Raw genomic sequence first — 16488 nt, 5'->3', positions numbered from 1 at the left:
AATTAACTCTAAAGGACTACATATCCCTACTAGACATGCAGTAAAGGTCTGTTCTACGTATGTGCCTCCCAAAAGAAAAAAATCAGATACATATTCATTATACTCTGAGCTAAATAGACCCAATGTCTTCATCCCATTGAAAGGAAAAATGGCTTGCGAGAGTAAAGAGCAGGAGATACATGATTTTAAGGGGCATCTTCTTATCTTTAGTTGGGTTTCTCCAGTTGCTTCTGATGTCCACATGGTCCTGTTGACTGATGGGTAAGACTTGATTCTGGTATGGTGTGTCCAGGCTTTGAGTTCGGCTACCTTGACAGCTGACGGGGTGACTAGTGACACCTCCCCAAGTCTATCTAGTCCACTTTTCTTCTAACTGCTTTTCAGGTCCGTCTCTTCACATTCTAAGCAGAACATGATCTCCAGGCTGGAAGGAAGGAGACCAGGGAAGAACACATTTAAGAATAGTAGAAAGTGTGTGGTGGAGGTGTTGCGTATACTGCTGCACCTTCGAATCTTGGGTGAAGTAAGGTGGAGGGTTGAGGGAAGCTGCCTGGAAAGGTTCACTATATACAATTTTATAAGGGTTCAATTTAAGCCTGCTTCTGGGGGCTACCTGAAATCGGAATAGGGCTAAGGCAACACCTTGTTCCAATGTAGATAAATTTCCTGAGAGTTTTGCCATTTGTTTCTTTAGAGTATGGTTCATTTTCTCAACTCTCCATGCTGAATGCAATCTCCATTTCATCTGTAGGTGTTTGCTGCTCCCTTGTCACTTGGGACACTTTTTGGAAGTCCAAACTTTATATCTCCAAGAGGATTTTCACTATTTCTGAAGTTCTTAGTTCAGGTGGGGAAAACCTCTACCCAACTAGAAAAGGTATTTACAAAAACAAAACCAGCAAATGTTTAATTCCCCCACTTGGGGGCATCTGCATGAAATCAACCTGTTAATTCTCAAGGGGCTGTTTACCTTGGTATTGGTGGAGGACAGCCTGTTTTGGGATTGTTCTTGAGGCAGGTAAAGCAGTTAGTGCTAACCTCCTGAATGATTTTTTGTGAAAATTTCTTGCCCTGGAGCCAAGGGCCTAATGAGCCAAGCCAGGGCCTCTTGCCCATAGTGGGTCATTTCGTGGACTTATTTAGGAAGAGCAGGGGCTAGTTTTCACAGAGTCAGAATCATTCTAGTGCCATTTACTTTCTCGCTCTTAACCTCTCAGACCCAGAACAATTTCATCATCATTTATTTCTCATCCTTTCACCTCACTCACAAATCCTTCTGCCTCAGTTCTACTCAAGCCCTCTGGGTACACATTCAATCCTTCTTGACAACATTTCCAGTGCTCTCGTCAGTGCAATCGGTTCAGCTTTTTGAGTTGAGGTCCCCGGTGGGAGGGCTATTTCCTCCACCTGGTCTTGTAAGATTACGGTCACACACCCTGCCATCTGAATCCCTTTCTCCATGCAACTACTTCTAACCACAAACCATGTCTAGTCCAAATAGGTCAAACAGGTCAGGTTGGCTGGAAAATACTTGGTCAATGATTTCTATACAATCTTGGTTCAGCCCTCCCGTTGCCACATCAGGGAGAAGGAAGGCGGGTTTAGTCGCCCCATAATTCTCAGGGTAATATTCAGATTGTCTGGTAAAATAACCTGGTATTGACTATCTGTCCTGTCGTGAACCATAGGCTTCCCTTCTGTAGCAGCAGGGAGACGACCTGAGAGGGACGGGGATGAGCTGGCCAGAGTGAATTTCTCGGCCTCTGTCCTGAAAGGATATTGGTTTCTGTGGGATGGTCAATCAGACTTTGACAGGGGATGCTTCTGGGATCTTCCTGGAGCCCCGCTAGCCCACAGAGGGGTTTACCTGATTGTCGCTCTCCTCAGCCCAATGGGACTGGTGTCCAGAGTTTGAATCAGTAATTGCCAGGCATGTTCATGAGGAACCTCCACCTGCAGACTTTTGGTTTTAGGAGGAAAAGTTGTTTGACCATGCAATTTTGGAAGCAGGTCCTGGCCCAGTAAGGGGACCAGACAGTAGTGTTCTTTTCCCCAGTAAAGCAGTCTAGGGGTTTCAGGAAGAACTGGTCCTCAGGCCTCCCTGAGATCTCAGTTACCATTACTGAATGGAACAATCACAGGATGTCCCCCATTGTTATTTTCAGCTGAGGTCCCAGGGGTGGGGGAAATAAGGGTGACAGGGGTTGATGCCAAATCATGTTGGACCCTCTTACCCCCTGACACCATCAGTCTTCTGCAGACAATGAAACTTGTTGAACCGCCTGTTGAGTTGGATGATGGCTTCTTCTGCCAGATCCTATTTGGACATTCATTTTTCCAGTGTCCAGGTTTTTTACAATAAGCACATCGGCCCTTGCTTAAGGCCCTCTTTCCTTTCAGGAGTCCTCCCTGGGGCCCACAGACTTACCTCTAGTGGTCTTTAGGAAGACAGTTACAGCCTGAGACTTCTCATGCTCTCAGCTGTTAAATACCTTGAAGGTGATTTTCACCAGCTGGGATGGATTCATGCCATTTCTTTCCAATATCCAGAGCGCTTTGGGAGATAAAACGTCATGTTAACCATTTGGATATTTGCTGAGTTCTCAGGATCAAGGTCTGTGTACTTACAGTAAGCCTGGTAGATTTAGTTAAAGAATTCAGAGGGGTCCTCAGTTGGCTTCTACTGATCTGCCTGTACCATGTTCAAACTCGTTTGTTTAGGAACTCCCTTCTTCAGACCTCTGAGAATGCTCCTTTTATAGAGCTCCAGCTGTGGAAGACGTACAACCAGAGTGCTCCTTGGAGGCCAAGATGGCTAGCCTTCGTCTCCCATACTTTGGACACATTGTCCGGAGAGAACAGTCGCTGGAGAAGGATGTCATGCTGGGTAAGATGGAGGGTCAGAGAAAAAGAGGAAGACCCCTAACGAGATGGATCAGCCAGGTGGCATCATTGATGGCGTCAAGTGTGGCAGCGGTAGTGAGGTTGGCCCAGGATCCGACATTGTTTCGTTCTGCTGTGCATGGGGTCGCTATGAGTCGGTTCCGACTCGATGGCACCTAACAACAACAACAGTCTGTGGCAGATACATTTAGATTCCCATTTGGGTCAGCTAGAGGAATTGCCTTAACTGGGGCAAGGGTCACGTTCAGGTTTTTCTCCATGGATGTGTGCTGCTTTGTCCTGTGCCTTATCTCAGCTCAGCCTTCTTCCATCGCTGGTCAGGAGCACGGTCAACAGAGCCTGAATATCTGTCCAATTAGGGTAATAGGTAGCAAACATAGTCATTATTAAATTTGTCATTTTGGTTGGGTCATCCTGGTGTGGAACTGTGGGTCAATGTACCATACCACAAAGTCCATGCGAACTGCAAGGTCAGCGGTTCAAGCTCACCAGTCGCTCCTCGGAAACCCTACACAGGGTCGGCATGAGTTGGAACTGACCCGATGGCACTTAACAACATCTCACTAGGAAGTATTTGAATTTTTCATATTTAACAAGTCCAACCAAGAGAGAGAAGGGAGTATGTGCCCAGTAGTAATATCCTTCCGTTTTCAATCCTATGAGCATCTGAGGAGGGGGTATTTCCTTGCCTCTGTTTTGGGTAGCCCTCTACTGAAATGGGTCCCTGGAAGCATATGGTTCAGAGGAATCACTTTCAAACTGCTTTTTCCTCAGCAGCTGCGTATGACCGGGCAGGTTCACTAGGTCAAGCTATACTTTTCCCTAATGGCAGCTGCTGATGTACCAGTACTCGTACTGAGACAATTCTACAATCAAAAGCTACATTTCACTAAAAAGTCACCGTTCATCTCTGTATACTCACATATAGAACTGGTTAGAACTCTGTTTCCACACAGCACTCATCTGTATTCCTTTTTCCTCTGCATGGCTTTTCTATTGGCATTATAAACACATTATAGTACGTATATGAGATACAACTTACATACTCTTGGAATTCCAGGTTGTTTTCAGTTTCTTAAACATAAAAACAGGACAAAAACAAAGTAACTTTACAAATAGGCAATCTGACACAGCGGTTGAATAATTTAAGCTGAAAGATGGTATACTAATTTAAGGATCCATTCAACGGTTATTTCTCTATAATCAAGATCGAACATTGGCCAAACTGTATTACAGTAAACCACCATTTCCTTTGATGCCATATGCGGGTACCCAAACAGAAACCACTGTGAGTCGGAACCAACTCCACGGCACACAGCCACCACCACCAAACAGAAACCAGTCGGGATTATGCCCTACAGAGCTTTTTCTTTGGAGTTGAGGCCTGTGCTCCCATTTTTCAGATACAGAAGTTAACCTTAATGGAAACAGAAGGGACACCTTTAGGGAATAACTCCTGCCTACCATGCCCCAATGTGAGCACCCAGAATAAAACAAGAGGATCTCAAACATGAAGGCGCCAGTGAGTGCAGGAGGCCCAGGGCTGAAGACTCCCAAGAAAAGATTCTTGGCAGCGCAGCTAGGAGTGTTGGGTTACAGTGCTCCTGCGCTCCCAGGAGCCAGTGGGCCTCCCAGCAAGAAATATCATCCACAAAGGAGACTAGGTCCCTTTGCTAGTAATAGTACTTAACAGAATGTCTGCAAAGTCCTTGAGCGTGGTTGCCAGAAATGTTTCCAAACCAAAACGAGGGTTTGCCGCCTGTCACTGTAGCCAGTCACGGAGACGGGAAGAGATCCAATCCAAGCTTTATTAACAGAAAGCCAGCAGTCTGGAGGATGTTGAGAATAACTTCTCAAGACCGTCCTTCTTCCATCTTCTTTTGATGCTTTCTGCATCATTCAAATATTTTGCCCATCGAATCCTTCAGTATTTTAAGTCGAGGCTTGAATTTTTCCTTCACTTCCCTCAGCCTGAGAAAGTCTGAGCATGTTCTTACTTTTTGGTTTTCTAATTCCAGATCTTTGCACATTTCATTATACTATTTTGCTTTGTCTCCTCAAGCTGACCTTCGAAATTTTCTGTTCAGCTCTTGTACCTCCTCATTTTTACCATTTTCTTTAGCATCTCTATGCTGGAGAGCAAGTTTCAGTCTCTTCTGACATCTGGTTTAGTTTTTTTCCTTCTTCCTTATCACCTTCTTAGTGACCTTTTTGCTTTATTCCTGTATGATGATCTTGATGTCATCTTACAACTCTTCTGGTCTTCAGTCATTTGTCTAATTCATCAAATCTCTTTAAGATGATCTCTAAATTCAGGGGGGATGTGTTTAAAATCATATTTTGACTCTTGTGGACTTGTTTTAATTTTCTTTAGCCTCAGTCTGAATTTGCATATGAACAGTTCCACAATCTGCCCCTGGTCTTGTTTTGGCTGATGATAGGGAGTTTTTCCACCGTATCTTTCCAAAGATGTAGTCAATTTGATTTCTGTGTATTCCATCTGATGAGGTCCATGTATATAGTCATCTTTTATGTTGTTTAAAACGGTATTTGCAATGAAGAAGTCATTAGTCTTTCAAAATTCTATTATGCTATCTCCAGTATCATTTCTATCATCAAGGTGATATTTCCCAACTACTGATCCTTCCTCTTTGTTTCCAACCTTTGCATTTCAATCGCCAGTAATTATCAATACATCTTGATTGCATGTTTGATCAATTTCAGACTAAAGAAGTTAATGGTAGTGGTTATGTGTCGCTGAGTCAGTTCTAACTCATAGCAACCTTGCATAAGTGTTTTTGAGACTGTAAACCTTTATGGGAGCAGAAAGTCTCATCTTTTTCCTGTAGAACTGCTGGTAGTTTTGAACTGCTGACCTTCAGATTAGCAGCCAGATTCATAACCACTACGCTACCAGAGGTCCTTGAAGAAGTTGATAGAATTCTTCAATTTCATCATCACTAGTGTTGGTAGTTGGTGTGTAAATTTGAATAATAGCGGTGTTAACTTGTCTTCCTTGTAATAACATGGCTAATACCCTCTCACAGACAGCATCGTACTTCAAGACAGATCCTGATAATATGCTTTTTTATGTTGAATGCAATGCTATTCCTCTTCAATTTGTCATTCCCAGCATAGTAAACCATGTGATTGTCAGATTCAAAATGTCCAATGCCAGTCCATTTCAGCTCACTATGCCTAGGATATCGATGTTTATGCTTCCGTGTCATTTTTGGCCATTCCAATTTTCCTAGATTCATACTTTGTACATTCCATGTTCCGAGTACTAATGGATGTTTACAGCTGTTTCTTTTAATTTTGCATTGTGCCCCATCAGCAAATGAAGGTCCCGAGGGCTCTCCTTTCCTCTCATCACAGTCAACTCTACTTTGAGGAGGCAGCTGTCCCCAGGTCACATTTTGAGTGCCTTCCAACCTGAGGGGCTCATCTTCTGGCACTATATCTAAAAATATTCTGGTGCTCTTCACCATGTTTCAATATTCATTACTTTCTAAATACTAAACTAGACTTCCATTTCCAGGACAAACGCTATTTGGTCTTTGTCTTAGATATATAATGCTGCTGTAACAGAAATGGAGTCCTGGTGTGGTGCCGTGGGTTTATGCGCTGGACTGCAAGGTCGGTGGTTCAAACTCAGCAGCCGCTCCTCAGAAACCCTATAGAGTGTTGTTATGAGTCAGAACCAACTCACTTGCACACAACAGCAACAGTGTAACATAAACACCACAGAGAATGGCTTTAACAGACAGAACTCAGTTGTCTCACTATTTAGAAGACTGGAAGTCTGAATTCACAGTGCTGGCTCTAGGGGAAGGCTTCCTGTCTCTGTCAGCTCTAGGATAATGTCCTTGATGTTCCTTGGAGATCTCCGTATGCCTTGGCATCAATCTTCCCCTGGGTCTAGGAAGTTCTCAGCACAGGGACCCTGGGTCCAAAGGACATGCTCTATTCTTCGATCTTTCTCTCTTGGTGGAAGCCAGGTGTCTCCTCTCTGCTCAATTCTTTCTTCTTTTATCTCTTGTTACATAAAAGGTGGAATTCAAGCAAGTGTGTGACTTTAGTAAGGGTAGTACTTGAACCCACCTCTTATAAGATACAACCCACTCTAGTCCTACCTCATTAACATGTAAAGTTAGGATTTATAACACATATCACAAAAAAAGACCAATAATTACATCAGATCACAAAATGGTGGGTAGCCACACAATACTGGGACTCATGGCCTAGCCGAGTTGACACGTATTTGGGGAGAATATAATCCAACCCATGAAGGCTATGTTGTGACATTCTCAGCCCCGGTCCAGATCTCAGAAGACAGTGCCTGCTACAGGATGAGTTATCTTAGAAGTGGACCCTCCAGTCCTCTGCTGAGACCCCACTGACACCATGTGGAGTCGAGACAAAGCCCATCACCTTGCCCAACTTGTAGATACATGAGCACAATCAAAGAAGGCCTAAGCATGTTGGCATTGGGTGCTGGGGTGTCCTGTTATTACTAATAAGAACCAGAACACCTACTGTGACTGGAAGTGATTGGCTAATTCCCAGCAGGGTGGGTACCCACCTTGAGCACAGTTAGGAGCAGAAGTCAGAAAGCCCAACTTCACCCCCATCAGTCAAAGACGCTTTGGTTGGCCTGGGAATGTCCAGTGCTGTGGACTTGTTGTTAGGAGCCATTGACTCATAATGCCCCACATGGCAGAGTAGAACTACCCCACAGGACTACCCCTGGAAAGGGGGCAGATTGCCATGTCTTCCTGTGTGGAGTTGTTGGGTGGGTTTGAACCTCCCACCTTTTGGTTACAAACCTAGTGCTTAACTGCTGTTCCACCAGGGCTCCTGGATATAGACTCTTCCAAAAACGACTAAACACGTTTGGCTCCATCTGTTTGCTACAATACAGAAAGAAGGCCCAGAGATACATCTCAGTGTCTGTATGAAATTGGCATATGAAGCTGGTTCTCGAGAGTGGACAAAACAGCCTCTGTCAGCAGTGACCATCCATGTGTGAGCGGTACCAACAAACAGAATTTGAGATGATAGGCAGCAAATTCCCAAAACCCTGTCAGATATTAAAGGCATCAAGACATCAGAACCAGCCAGGAGAACATCAGACAGATCAAAAGCACGCTCTGGAGTCTCATCAACATCCCATTTAACTAAGCCAGCCACACAGTGGGACTTGGTACCCATCTGGTAGGAGAAGCAGGTGGAGGAGGGGCACCTGGGGGGAGGGGTGAAGCTGGTCGGGGAGGTGAAGCTGAGGCTGAAGCTGGGGGTTGAAGCTGGGGGTTGAAGCTGGAGGAATAAAGCTTTGGGAGGGAGGCTGAGGGATGAGGCTAGAGGGCACAGCAGTGGAGGGCCACTGGCAGGTATGTCTCTGATGGACTTTAGCCCAAAAAGAGGGTCTTTTTGAAGCTCTGGCCCCTCCATGGGAAGAGGGGAGAACACTCTTCAGGGAGTACCCTCCCCTGGCCTGTCTGATTACTGCTCAGGGTCTGGAGCTGGATGGCTGGAAGCCCCCCTCCTGCAGGCAGAGCCAGGGCCACAAAGGAGGAGCAAGGATCTGTAGTGCCCCACCACCTTGATGAGGGACTGAGGACACTCTTTACACAGCCGCATATCCCTTCTTGTCCTGACACCTTATACTCATGACCCACCTGTCCCTCACCTGCCCAGCCCCACCCGACCTCTCATGTTCACACGCAGCCAGGCCTGCTCCAACCCAGGGCCTTTGCTAGGAACCCTCTGCCCAGCCTCTGATCAAAGTCACCTCCTCCAGTCCAGTCCCCACTCCTGACCCTCTGGTTCCCCTAATGCTGGTGCATTTCAGTGTGGACAGCTCTGCTGCTGGGCTGGGTGGTCTTGTATTCTAAGAGCCGTGGCTGATATGCAGCTGGTGGTCAGTCTGTGGAATTGGGTGAATGGGCATTGCTAGGTGAGGTGGACAGAGGAGGGACTGATTGCACCCCACCACATATGCCAGGCTGGTTCTCCCCTGGCCTGGAATTTCTCCAAGTTCGCTCCCACCCTCCCTGGGGAACTTCAAAGGTCAGCAAGTGATGACCAGACACCTCTGACACAGGAAAGGCCTTTCATAAAAGGGAGAGCTGACCCTCAGAGCTGGCAGCTCTGACCCCACCTCCTGGCTGGAAGCCCAGGCGAGCCAGAAGATGACCCCTCCCTGAGTCCTGCCTCTAACGGGAGTTCTCAGGCAGAATCCACCAAGAGCTCATTCTGGCCACAACACAAGGACAGATGGACATGCTGGTGGTTAGGTCCCAGGGACTCATGCTCCAAACGTTCACAGTATGGAAAAAAAAGCAGGAAATGAATCCCTGCAATCAGGAATCGGGAAGTCAGTGTGTTGTTGTTGTAGTTAGGTACCATCTAGTTGGATGCTACTTACAACAACCCTGTGGTCCTGGGCCTTCCTCACGACTGTTAAGCTTGAATTCATTGTTGTCACCACTGTGTCCATCCAGTGCGCTGGGGCTCTTCCTCTTTTTCACTGACTTTACCAAGCATGATACATCCTTCTCCAGGGCACAAGACACAGTCCCACCATCCTGGCTTCCAAGGAGCACTCTGGCTGCACTTCTTCCAACACTGATCTGTTTGTTCTCGTGGTCCATGGTTCTTTGAATTGTCTTCAAACGCAGCTGTTCTCCTACAGTCTTCCTTATTCACTGCTAGCTATTCACATGCATAGGAGGTAACTGAAAATACCACGGCTTGGGTCAAGGGCACCTTAGTCCTCAAAGTTAAAGTCTTTGCTCTGTAACACTTTAAAGAGCTCTTTTACAGCAGATTTGCCCAATGCAATGTGTTGTTTGATTTCTTGACTGTTGCTTCCATGAGCATTGATTGTGGGTCCAAGGAAATTGAAGTCTTTGACAACTCTGCTGGCATTTTAAATTCCGCCTTGCAGCAGCACATAAGTACCCACAGGAGGATGGACAGTGTTGGCAATACTGCCGCAGATGTGGTGTAACCATCCCGTAGGAGGAGTCCTAGGGGTGCTTGGCTGGAGGGGGTGCTCTGGATGTCTGCTGCAACCCTGCAGCCTTGTTCACACACACACACACACACACACACACACACACACACACACTTCTAAAGGGCTGTCCCAGCAAACTCGATCCAGACTGGGTTTGAATCCCAGCTCTGCCACCTGCTCTCATCTGCAGATGGAGCCAGGTATGCCAACGCCACACTCTGCGGTCTAGGTTCCTCGTTGGGTAGATGATGCCCTGGACCCAGGAAATGCTCAATCACCACCATCCTCATCATTCCAGGATCACAGTGTTCCCCTTGGTCCTGCCCCTGCACATGTAGGCTGGGGGCTGCAGAAGGGGTCCTGTAAGGGCACCAGGAGGATGTGGAGAGTGGTGGCCCTGAGTGATAGGCTGAATTTGGATTTATTTTAATCAGCAGTATATTAGAAGGACGCATGTGATAACCGTTTACTGACTGTTGAATGGATAATCCATTTTATTCTCAGCTGGCTCCTGTGGTAATTACATTTCTGTTGTGTTAATTCATAACTTGCTCATTTAGTCCAAGGCATGGTGGGCCTGGGCTTCTGGGTTCGGGCTCTGCAATGAAGGGACCGGGCTGAGCGTGTCTCCTGCGTGGGCTCTGGAGAGTGGGCAGTGTGAGCATCTGGACCCTGTGTTCCAGCCTCTCTCCTGTGGGAGCCATGGTACTCAGCCAGGTGACACTTTCCCTTCCTCCCTCCCAGAAGGAGTTCCAGACAATACATGAGACCATGGACAACATGTGGGGACATGCTTACCAGTCAGGGACAAGCAGCTCCATGTGGGCTTGGACCTGTGTGGTCTGAGCATTTCATCCAACCTCTGGGCTGGGGGAGTGACAAAAAACAATGTGACCTCACTGTGTGTGGACAGTAGGTCATGGAATCACTGACGTCATCACCAACCCCTTCTCACAGGAGCCCCCCCAAAGATGCATCCACACATGAAACGCTAGAGCCTTCGAACATGGCCTCATTTGGAGAGAGAGTCTGTGTGGATGCTGTGAAGCGAGGGATCTCGGGATGGGGCCATCTGGATTACCCATGGGGCTCTCAATTCAGTGATGCTCAGTGTCCTTATAAGGGATGGAAGAGGAAAGACAGACACACTGGGGAGATGTGGCCACAAGCCCAACAACACCTTCTTCAATGCTGGGGGAGACAAGGAAGGACCCTCTCCCAGAATCTTTGAGGGGAGCACAGACTTACTGACCCCAGAGAAGATCCCTGCAGCTAGAACCTCTCTAGTGCTTGGTGGTGGACTACAGACCTCATTCAACCAGTGGGGAAACTGAGGCACAGAGCACTGAGCAACCATCCAGGGCTGGCCAGCAGAACTCGGCGAGGGTGCTGGCAGGTGACCCTGCCAGGCTAGACCCACTCTCAGAGCTTTGGGTCTTTCCAGAATGCCTGCCGTGCTGTGCGTCTTGGGGCTCAGTACCCCGGCACCTCATACCCTGGCTGACTGTGGACCCCTGATCAGAATCTCAGGGGAGGGTCTTAAAATCTGCCCTTGAAAGGTTCCCAGGCAACCCGTTTGCCACCTACTTATGGGCCACTGGCTTGCCCTGAGCAGCCCCCACCTCCCCACCTCCAGCACCTTCCTGGATGAGTAAATCCCCAGGAGAGCTATTAGAGGGCCATTGCCGCTAGTTAATTATGACACTGCTTGCTGGCCGGCAGTCCTGCACCTGGAGACCGCTAATCAGGAGCTAATTTGCCCCTGTCCTCCACTCCACACCCACGGCCCCAGAGTGCCCTGAGTGTGCAGCTAATGACTTCAGACCTCCACAGACAACTGCATTCCCACTTTCTTCAGAAAGACTGGAGCCAGCAGGTGGGAGGTGTCAGGGGTGACACCCAGACTCCAGACATGGAGGGTGTTTCTCCTCAGTGATGGTAAGGCATAAAATGACTGATGGGAACAGGGGAGCAACTGCTGGAGGAAGCTGGACACTGGCTCAGAGGATTAGGGTGGGGATGGAGGTGGGTGGGGCCAAAGGTTGTCCCACCCCTAGGACAGTGTGGGTGAGGTGGAGGTGGGACTGAAACAAGGGTGATGGACTGTCTAGCTCTGTCTCTTGCCACCCCACTGGCTTCATCCTAAGGTCTGGATAGTTCTGCTATCCCGGATAGCTTCATGTGCCTGTGCGACCCCTCACACTCACACATACACACACCCCGGGAAGCACCCACAGCCTCTTCTGAATCCAGCTCCAGCCACTGACCAGCAGAACTCTGGATCCAGTGGCTATTTCCCTGCTCTGTCTTGTGGTTCTGTGTTAAAGAAGACGAGAAAGGATTCCGAACGCTGTAGAAAGCAATTTGGCCTCACAATAGGTTTTCTTAACTGGGTTTCCAGAGAGGCGGTGACAGCTGTCCCAGTGGCTTTCCGATGATGCATTCCAGAGCACGGCTCTTCTAGGGGAAGCTCCCCGTATCTCCCCTAGAAAAATGTCCTGGTCCCCAATGCTTGGTTCAAGATTGTACCAAGGTCAGGGTTCCTCAACACGGACACAGAGAATCTAAGTTTTGCTTTCAATGTGCCACGAGGCCTGTCGTTCATAAGGAAATAAGGGGACATAGCCTCAGAGGTGGCACAAATAGTTAAGCATCCTACAACGTGCTGAGAGGCTGGTGGTTCAAACCCACCCACAGGTGCCTTGGAAGAAAGCCCTGGCAATCTGCTTTTGAAGGAGTAGATTCTGCTCTGCACACACTGGGGTCACCTGGAGTCAGAGTGGACTCTGTGACAAACAACAACCTCAGAGAACCCTGCCACTGGACATGAGCTGTGAACTGCCCTGGGGTCAGTCCTCATTCATGACAACCCCATACACAACGGGGTAGCACCACTGTGATCCTTAGGTGGGTGGTCAGTAATTCCTCCCTCATCACCTCATCTGTACCAACTGCCACCCAGCAGCACCCAAAATCCCACACTGAGATGGGTGCTGAGTGGGGCAGGGGCCCTTCAGGGGCCAGTTCCCGGTCATCTCAGCCAGGCACATCACTTCCCCAGAGGAGTCTTGACTTGTGGTGGTCCCCCATTGAGCTGCTTCTCCCTGGAAACAGGCAGGGCCCCAGGGGAGCCTCCGGGGCATGCGCATGACAGGTGATGTCACCATTGATGAGGAAGTCTCCTCCAGCCCTCGTTTCCTCTGGCAGCTGAGACTTGAGAGGCAGCAGCGTTCCTCTGTTTACAAGGACGAGGATGGCAGAGGCTACAGAGTGGAGAGCCTGTTAATCCTTCAACATCCGAACGTCATGTTCTCCAGCTGTGACGTGAAGAGACGCAGCTCCACTGAGACGAATGCAGGGGACACTGGGCCCTCTGACTGACCTCTCCTGCCAGCTGGTCCACCATCTGGGAATCACTCTTTTTCTTGTCTTCTTTTTATTAGCCCTTTATTACAGGGATGGAGAACATCCAGCCCACAGGCTGTATGTTGTTATGTTGTTAAGTGAGATCGAGTCTGTTTCGACCCAAAACAACCCTGTATAGTGTTTCCGAGGAGCAGCTGGTGAGCTTGAACCACTGACCTTGCAGTTCAAATGGCTTTGCAGTCTGGCGCATTAACCCACAGCGCCATACCAGGACTCCAAATGTTAGCAACTATGTTGTTGTTAAGTACCGTGGAGTTGGTTTCGATTCATAGCGACCCTGTACAGGGTTTCCGAGGCTGTAAATCTTTATGGGAGCAAAAAGCCTCATCTTTCTCCTGCGGAGCAGCTGGTAGTTTCGAACTGCCGACCTTGAGGTTAGCTGCCCAATTCGTAACCACTACGCTACCAGAGCTGTATAAGACCCTCAAAATCATTTGGTCTGGCCCTGCCAAGGCAACCACAGTTCCAGCCATCACCTTAGGGGTGAGTTGTGGTGCTGTGGGATCAACTCCAGACTGCGAACCACAAGGCTGACAGTTCAAACCCACCAGCTGATTTTCAGAAACCCTATAAAGGGTAAGTAAGAATCGGAACCAACTCGACAGCATTTAACAATGAAAGGTTTGACCAAATATAACAGGCTTTTAAGTTGGTCATTTTGGATGGCCTGTGAATGATGTTAAAATTTTTGGCAGAACAAAGGTTCCCCACCTCTGCTTTATTATAAGGTAAAAAGGGAAACAGGTCCATTAAGCCTTAGCAATCATTTACTCTTTAGTCTGAACTAGTACATGGGCTATGTCACTGAGAAGGGATTTGTATGTTGTAAGGGCAGAGAAGAAAGTGTCAGAGTCCATAGAAGCAGAATGATTATAAAGCAGATAGAGGGTACCATTTACAGGAAAGTTCGCCAAACAGGAACTGAGAACCTCGACGGACAAATGTCATCTGCTTCTTAAATTGGGCCAGCCTCACAGTAGGCCAAAGGCCAGACAGCCACTAGAGACTTGGTCAATCCACAAACACGTGTCAAGTGTCTTATAGAAGCTTCCCGACGCCACGGCCACAAGCAGAGCCGGAACTAGGCAGGCTGCTCTGTCTCAAGAAGCCCCAGTTGCTGCTAGTCCACAACCCACACCCACAACTAAGCACACACTCACCAAGTGGGTGGGAACCCATCACAAGGATTCCAGCTAACCCATGGGGGCTGGCACAGCTGGGGAGGAAGGGGCCTTTGAGTGCAACCCTGAGGAAGGGTAGCCAGGCGAGGGGGAAGGCGAGTGAGGCTCGGCGGAGGTAGCTGGCATGTTGGGACAAGAAGGCACAGTCTGCAGTGGTGGTGTGGGAAGGCCTTTCACATGTTCATCCCTCCCCGGAGGATTCACTGGCACCCACCATGGGCCAAATGGGGCTGGCAAGGAGGTGGCACAGAGGTGTGGAACCCAGGAATGGTACCTCTGGCAGACCACTGCCCTCTGCTGGTTCTCCTGTAGCCCCTGCTAGTTCCCTCTCTGGGACCCCCAGCAGAGGGTGTGGCCAGCAAACAGGGTCCCTGCCTGGCTTCCTCTCAGCAGGGAAGTCACTCTCCTCCCCAGGGATTTGTCCACAGGTCCTCTCTCCTCTTTGGAGGCCAGAGTTTCAGGAAAGCAATTTAGTCAGGAGGCTCAGCTTGCAGCAATCTGGAGAGAGTGTCTGTCTAGGCAGGGAATCCTGAACCCCCAAGACCCCAGGTCTACACCTCCAACTCAGCTCAGCCAGAAATAAAACCGAGGTGAGCTGGCTGTTCTAGGCACCAGGGCAGCTGTAAGGAAAGAAAGCCTCATATGGGGGCTTCAGAGAATAGACCTAGGGTCTCATAATTCAGGGGACGGAAATTCCAATTCACTGGCAGACCTTACTTCCTCTCTTTTCGCTTCTGGTAACTGCTGGGCACGTGGCTGTCTGTCTTCATTTGGCATCTTCTCCTCTCCACCTCTGAGTTTTTTTGTCTGTTCTGCTCCTTATAACTCAGAAAGGATCATGTTGAGATCTGCTTTACCCCAATACAACTTCATTAACAGAAGAAAAACCCTACTGCCAAGCAAGATCTCACGGTCAGGTACAAAGTAAAACCAAACAAAACCGCCTGCCACTGAGCCAACACAGAATCATGGAGACCTGTGTGTCCAAAGTAGGGTCTTTCAGGATCACATCACCAGCTCTTTCTTCCAAGGTGTCTCTGGGTGAACTTGAACTTCATTTAGTAGCTGAGTGCTTGAATGTCTGTGCCACCCACGGAATCCTGTTTACAGTACAGGGTAGGACTCCCCCCTCGCCCTGCCCAGGGAAGGGGCAGTGAGACCCTGACCAAACGCTCCACTCTTCACCCTCCACTTGCTGTCTCACAAAAGTGCGGGCGGGCCATGCCATCTCAAAATACCTTACTAGGATTTCAGACTCACTTTTCCTTTTTTTTTAATGTCTTACTGTGAATTATATGATAGTTTACATGGGAGAACATTAATTTTACATTCATCCTATCGTATATCATTTCATTGCCATGGTTACAATCCCCTCCAAGCTTCATCAACCAACCAAAGGGTATACCCTGCAAGCCTGTGCCCCAGTCATCAGCACACAGCCCCTATCTCTCTCTGGGTCTAAAGTTTCCAGCCGCTCCATCTCTCTACATCATCATCTGTACCTCCATCTCAGGCATCACTGCTTCTCTGGGTAGGGTCCCGCTCTCCTCTCTTCTCCCTTGATAGTCCCAGGGACCTCTGCAACTAGGCTGCAAAGGTAATCACTCCCCTCCTTGCTACAAAATGTCTACCTTTACATTTCCAACCCTCACAATCAGTCCTGATAACAGTTATTCACTATTGTATCACAAGAGACCTATCTGCACTTCCTTTCATCAGCCCCGCTCAGACAGATTGGACACTACTCAGTGGAGATTCTATCTTCCTCCACACCCTCTGGATCTAGGTTCCCTCTTGAAAGCTTGTAAGCCAGTCACTTCTTGCCTTTGTAGCCCTCCTCCCCCTCCCCCCACATTTTGGGTAGCCAATGTCCAAGTTGCCCATCCCTGTCTACTCTGTGTATGGAGGGGGTGGGAATGATCCTCACTGTAAAGATTTGTTCCCTCTTTTGAGCTA

General features: G+C 48.4%; 1 protein-coding gene across 1 annotated transcript in view; it reads left to right on the top strand.

Annotated features, from left to right (window-relative positions):
• SLCO4A1 (solute carrier organic anion transporter family, member 4A1) overlaps nucleotides 1-13306 on the top strand; it is a 39509-nt gene extending 26203 nt beyond the window's left edge. Inside the window, exon 12 of the mRNA XM_006873391.1 lies at nucleotides 13040-13306. Coding sequence (XP_006873453.1) covers nucleotides 13040-13306 — 267 coding nt within the window. The remainder of the gene's footprint in view (nucleotides 1-13039) is intronic.
• Nucleotides 13307-16488: the final 3182 nt, after the last annotated feature.

The sequence above is a fragment of the Chrysochloris asiatica genome, unplaced genomic scaffold (assembly GCF_000296735.1).
Source record: "Chrysochloris asiatica unplaced genomic scaffold, ChrAsi1.0 scaffold00238, whole genome shotgun sequence".
Classification (NCBI taxonomy): Eukaryota; Metazoa; Chordata; class Mammalia; order Afrosoricida; family Chrysochloridae; genus Chrysochloris; species Chrysochloris asiatica.
The sequence above is the reverse complement of the archived record's forward strand: the minus strand, read 5'-3'. Positions and strand labels throughout refer to the sequence as shown.